Consider the following 6,000-nt stretch of genomic DNA (forward strand, 5'->3'; position numbering starts at 1 on the left):
GCATTGAAGTAAACAGTTTAAAGATTTAATTCCACAACATTCCACCCACTCTAAGTATATTCTTCTAGCATGTCCTGCGGATTCCTGGAATTAACCAATCACGACTGCCTCCCTCCCAGCGGTCAAGCATTTCCATCATTCCAAAAAGCGATCTCACACCAGCTTGCTGAGAACCCCTGCCCATGCCCAGCCTGGGGAGCCAATGTTCTCCATAGGTTTGCCTTTTCTGAGTCTCCCATACACTATGAAAGGTATCTAGCCACTTTAACTTAGCATGTGATTCTTGATATATGTCTTAGCAGATATCTGAAATTCAATCTCTTTTATAAGCAGCGATATCCAATAGGATGGATTTGCCAGGTGATGGATGCGTGGGTTACTTTCCATTTGGGATGACTACAAATAATACTTCTGCGAACATTCATGCTCCCATCTTCCTCTGGACTTGTGTGTTAATTTCTGCCAGGCAGGTTCCTAAAAGCACGAGGGCTTCGTCCTATGGCAGGTGCAGGTTTCGAGTTTTAAAGAAATTGCCAAAATGCTTTCTGCTGCTTTTTAGTCCCTGCAGCACCCAATAAAAATTTTAAGATGAATATTCCAAAACCACAAAGGGCACTACGCACACTCCACTGGTGTGCAGAGGTATGAGTGAGACACGTACTTCATTCAACACTCCAGTGTGGGAAACGTCCGGTCTACCACCCTGCAGACTCGGTACGTTTATTAGTGACTTACTGAATACGGATCCCATGGGGCTTCTGAGCAGCCCTCCTGGTGTGTGTACATAGGAAATGCCAAGTGAATCACACTGAGATCTGGGGACCAAAGAGGCCCTAAGTGTCACCATTTACCATTCACATGTTGTCCCTCCATCTCTTGCCTCATTCATCCCCATACATTGAGATTGACTTTCAACAGGCCTGGGGGGAGGGGGGGCCAGTATCCTGGTTCACCTGAACTCAGTGCAGGGATTACCACTGTCCCTTCAACTACATCTGATTTAACAATTAAACAACGTGGCTTCTTTCTTCTCCTACTCCATTTGAATCCATTTTCTAAGATGCCATAACACACCCTAACTGCGTTTTCCTAGCCTCACGGTGCCAGCTTCTAAACCTGATTCTCGTGTGCGTTTGTAAAACCCATCACACCTGTTGGGCACGGCTTGTTCTCATGGCTTTTTAAGTTTGTTCCTTGGAATACCACAACCTACTATACCTTGGTCTTAGTCTTTGCTTATTTATCAACTACACAGGTGCACCGAACACTTTATTTCTGGGGTTCATAAGAGGCAGGAGCAGAGGTTGAGACAGAGCCTGATGAGAAAGGAGGAGCTTATTCAAATAGGAGGAAACAGTGATTAAACCCCCTAAGACTTTATACCCTGATAACCTTTTTAAATCAGTGCCAGTGCAAAGGTCAAAGTGCAATTAAAACATTCCTTCCACAAATTCCAGGACAACCAAACTGACTACTGTCACCTGCTGGGACTTTTCATTTGAAATTTCTTTCTAAAAACAGTAACAGGAAATCAAGACCCACCCACCCACCCCACCCCCAAAAAAAAATGAATAAAGGATGGGAAACTAAAAAGCATCATGAAAGTCCATCCGTCTCCTGGTCAGCGCTTCACTTAGCTTGGCAGGAGCACTGCGGTCCCAGCTCAGATACACACAGGAGCACAGAGCAATGCCAAGGAGAGAAACAGTGGGCTCCCACTCTGGACAGAGTACCCCCCTCTTCTCTCTCCCTCTCCCTCTCCCTCTCCCTCTCCCTCTCCCTCCCTCATGCATCTTCTGCTTTAGCCTCACAAAATTCATTGAGGCAGCTCTAATTACCCTCACTTTGCAGATAAGAGCTGGAGATCAGAGAAGATAAACATCCTGTCCAATGTGGCACAGCTAGTACCAAAGGCAGACCTGGGATTCAAACCAAGAATGCTTTTCTCCAAGCCACACCGCCTCCCAAACACAATACTCCTTCCCCATCCTGGTTACTGCGAGACTCCACCATCTCTTCATCACCATCGATAAATATTTATCAAGGACCACTGCCTACATAGCAATGCTCTTGTTTCCACAGCAACACGCAGTCAGAGAGTCATGGGAGTATCCCATGCTTAAGAGAACGATGCTGTAATAGCCTCTGATCGTGGCTCTGAAAGGTGACAGTTACACCACTACAAGAGAAGCCATCTCGGCTGGCAGCCTGAAGCCTGTGGAAATGTGCTTAGGATAAACAAGAAGGACCTGAAACAGAAGAGAAAGATACAGACTGTAACCCAAGAAGGAGGTCTGTATTTATTTCATGTTTGTTGTTGTTGCTGGAACAGAATCAAAGCCAGGTTTCCACATTAATTGTTCTGTTATTAGGAAACAAATCAAGCAATCCGGGACAGAAAGTAAAACGCAACTGTACTGAGAACAGCTCCCCAGAGGTATCTGGCAGCAATTATTGAGTTAAATGACTACATTGCTTACAACTGCCACCCGGAGTCGGTCCCTGTCAAGATTTGGCTTCAACTTGTAGTACTGAAACCCACTGATAAATAGACTAATTATCCCGTATCTAATTACGTAGCCATAGCCTTCCCTCATCCCAAATCATGTGTTCTGTTTACCAACTATTATCAAAGTATTTTTTTTCTTTTACTACAATTCCTCACCAAAAAAAAAAAAAAAAAAAAAAAAATGTGGTGGCTCATGAAACACATGGTAGAGTAAGGAAGGAGAAAATTGCCTTTGATGACAGCTTCTGACTCCGACTTTTGGACACTGTGACCAACAGTCACACCAAAGCCCATCAGCCCTCAATGTCCTAGATGTAAGCTCACAAATTGAAATTGCTTCGGAGACTGGGGAATCTTCAGATCAAAGGAATATGGAGAACACACTACTGAGTTTTAAAATGCATTATTTACTCAGACTTGCAGAAAGTTTAAAATAAGATACTTCAAAAGAGGCCCAAACTATAATCATACTTATAACAAATTTGGATTCCGACAATACCACAATGAGGAATAAAATAAGAAGAGAAGTCCGTTTTAACAAGTCAACAGTTGCAGGATTAACGCATCGATAATTACAGATGTTCATAAGGAAAGGCCCGGAAGAATCCAGCTTAAACGATCCAGTTAGCATTAAAGTAGAGCGATAATGAGCTAGGTATAGAAAAAAAAAAAAAAAAAAAAAAAAAAGAATCCCCATTTCTATAAATGAGCGGAGCTTAGAACGCACTAAGTCACCAAGACAAGCTAATCCTACTCCTTTAAGGAGCCCCGGGAACAACGCAGCCGCTTGCTAAATATATGCTATTGTAGCTTTGAAAAAGCTATGGGCCCAGGTAGAACCAAAGGAAACATATGGCGCCTTCACAGTCGATTTCTTCCCAAACTGTACTCCAGGATTGCTTTTCTTCCCCGTGTGTTCCGAACAGCAAACAAAGAAAAGGTGCTTCCTCCTCACACTTCTCTAAATGTTTTAACAAAAGGCTGCTGAATAAACACATTACTCATTTAAAAATTGAACCGAAGTTCTTTCTATCCCTGAGATGAAAGCGGCTCGATTTGCATTTAACAGCTGTGAGCGAGCGCCACCTTGCGGGAGCATACGGAACCGGCGTGCGTTTCAGCCCTGGACAGCTTTCTGGAGCAGGTTCTGGGTTTACAGCTGCTACCCAAAAAAGGTCTGTGGGATGTGTTTGATCCGGTTTCTGCTGCGGGAAACGTAGTACTATTAACGTATGAATGTCCCGCCAAGCCTTAGAAGACAGTAAAGATTAGAATCATAAGTCATACACGGGTACCCAAGACTGCCTCAAGCATCCTCCTGCCAGCTTCCTGGCACAGCACACCTAATGCAGACCCCAAAGCGAGAGAAACAAGAGCCTTGCAGCATCTTCAGAATGATGTTGCAGCCGCCTCTCTTCTCCCCTCTTGTCCCAGCCTTTCAGCTTCAGACACCTCGAAAAGAGTGTCCTCCTCGCTCAACTTCCCTGGCACGAAAACAAGCTGTCCCTTCCCATACATCCTGTGTCCAGTTTCCATTTTGACATCAAGTCAGGAAAGAAAACCTAAGACATTTCTAACGGAATGTCACTCCAGCAGCTCTTCCTCTCAAAAGCAGCCTGTTTAGAGACTTCCAGCAGGCTCACTGCCTTTCTTTCCCTTTCTTCCTCCCCTGATTTCTTATGTGAGCACAGCTGTTGCTTAGCAATCCAAAAGGAGCCCTTTCCTAAGTCCCGCTGACATGCCTCAACGTGCCCCCCCACACCCGCGACACCAGTTCATTGTGGTCACTCCGAAACCAAAGGTGCTAAGAAACTTCGAGGTGATTTGAACTTGGAGGTATCCATCCTTCCCCACCTCTCCTTCCCTCTTTAAGGGACTCAGGAAGGAACCCCTACCAGTAGGGTTTTAGTGACGAGAGACCCTCGGTAGTGGTCTCCTCAGCTCAATTGCCACTAAGAAGACACTAGACACGCTCTGGGGAACTAGCTACCTGCCCATGGGCAAGCCGAAAGACGAGTGTCCCGAAGTTTTCAGAAGCCCACTAGCTCATTGATCAAAGCCACTGCACTTAAAGGGCCTTAGCAGGGTACCCATTACTCTGGACAGAGCCACGAAGTGAGGTGAGGGTTTAGCTGAGTGGGTCATTCACAGGCACACTCCCTTGGGAAGTCCCAGCGGCTAAGGGCTCGCTGAGGGGAGCGGCGTCTTTAGAACAACACTGGATGATCTTCAGTGTCTCCCAGGAGAAAGGAAAAGCCACCGCCCTGGCAGCCTGGGCCTGCTAGGGACCTGTGCTCCCCACTCCAAGAGCGCGCAGCCCAGGAAGCTGCCCGGGTGACAGTGCTCCGCGCCGGGCGAGAAGCGGCGCCTCCTCCCGCCACCCCGAAACACTCGAGTGACAGGTTCCGACAAGTGGGAGGCAGCAAGTGGAAATATTCGCAACAGCCGCGCAAAGTTACTCCCGCCCGGGGGTGGGGGGAAGCGGCAGGAAAGTAAGGCGACGAGGGGCCAGGGGGGGACTTGGCGCGGGACTGGGCACGCCGGGACGCAGCAGCTGCGTCCGGAGGCTGGGACGGAACTCCCACCCGGCCCCGGCATCGCTTGGCCACCGGACCCAACTTTCTCCTCCCAGGGTTGAGGAGAGCGAGGGGGCCCGGGGAGCCCGGCGGGCGCACTCACCTGCGGCGCTCTGCGCTCCGGCGCCGGGCAAAGGCGGCCGCTGCAGCCCCAGGAGCAGGAGCCGGAGCAGGCAGAGGGCGAGCGCGCCAAGGCTCCCCATCCGGGCGGCGGGCGGCTCAGCCCCTTCCCGAGGGCGCCGGGGCCGGGACTCGGGCGGGCGCGGGGCGGCCCCGCATCGCCAGCGCGGCTGCAGGCAGTGCGCGCCGCTGGGCTCCCGGGGCTGGCTCCTCTCCGGCTGCGGGAGCCGGCGCCGCTGCGCTCCGAGCCCAGGCGCGGCGCGAACTGAGGCGCGAGGCTGGGCGGGGGCGGGACGCGGGGGCCGGGGGGCGGTGTCCCCAGAGTCCTAACGCCGCCGCCGCCGTCGCCGCCGCTCGCCCGGGCGCTCCGCCTCGGCCACGCACACACACCCTCGCGCGCACGCCCGCCCGCGCCTGGCACACGCCCGCGGCTGCCACTCGCGGGCTCCCCCACGCACCCTCTCCCGGGCTGGCCGGCTCGGGGCCGCTCGCGCACTCAAGCGCGTACACACATCGCTCTTGCACACACAGGATCTGCGGGGTATTCGCCTCTTCGCCCCGCGCCACACCACCCAGCTGAGCATCGTCTTCAGGCTACCCTGCGGGGGGCGCAGGTACGAGGCGATGGGGGAGGAGAGAAACCTGGAACAGCCTTTGAAGTAAGGGTGGGAGAACAGGTGACTGGGGGGCAGTGCGGGCAGGCAGGGGGAGGGAGAGGCCCGATCAACTCCGGACGCTGCTGGGCTGTGAATTGCGGGAGGGGATGCTTCGCAAAGCTGGGGACAGCTGTTGAAG

At 51.2% G+C, this 6,000-nt stretch overlaps 1 protein-coding gene across 7 annotated transcripts in view; it reads right to left on the bottom strand.

Annotated features, from left to right (window-relative positions):
- The window catches only part of Ptprt (protein tyrosine phosphatase receptor type T), a 1,084,881-nt gene extending 1,079,351 nt beyond the window's left edge, over nucleotides 1-5,530 (bottom strand). For 4 of the 7 annotated variants that reach the window (XM_021194826.1, XM_021194823.1, XM_021194825.1 and 1 more), the window contains exon 1: nucleotides 5,189-5,530. In XM_021194826.1, coding sequence (XP_021050485.1) covers nucleotides 5,189-5,288 — 100 coding nt within the window. In that variant the 5' untranslated portion in view covers nucleotides 5,289-5,530. The remainder of the gene's footprint in view (nucleotides 1-5,188) is intronic. The other 3 variants (XM_029535922.1, XM_029535921.1, XM_029535920.1) reach the window with 1 other exon arrangement.
- Between the last annotated feature and the right edge of the window lie 470 nt (nucleotides 5,531-6,000).

This window comes from Mus pahari, chromosome 3 (genome assembly GCF_900095145.1).
Source record: "Mus pahari chromosome 3, PAHARI_EIJ_v1.1, whole genome shotgun sequence".
Classification (NCBI taxonomy): Eukaryota; Metazoa; Chordata; class Mammalia; order Rodentia; family Muridae; genus Mus; species Mus pahari.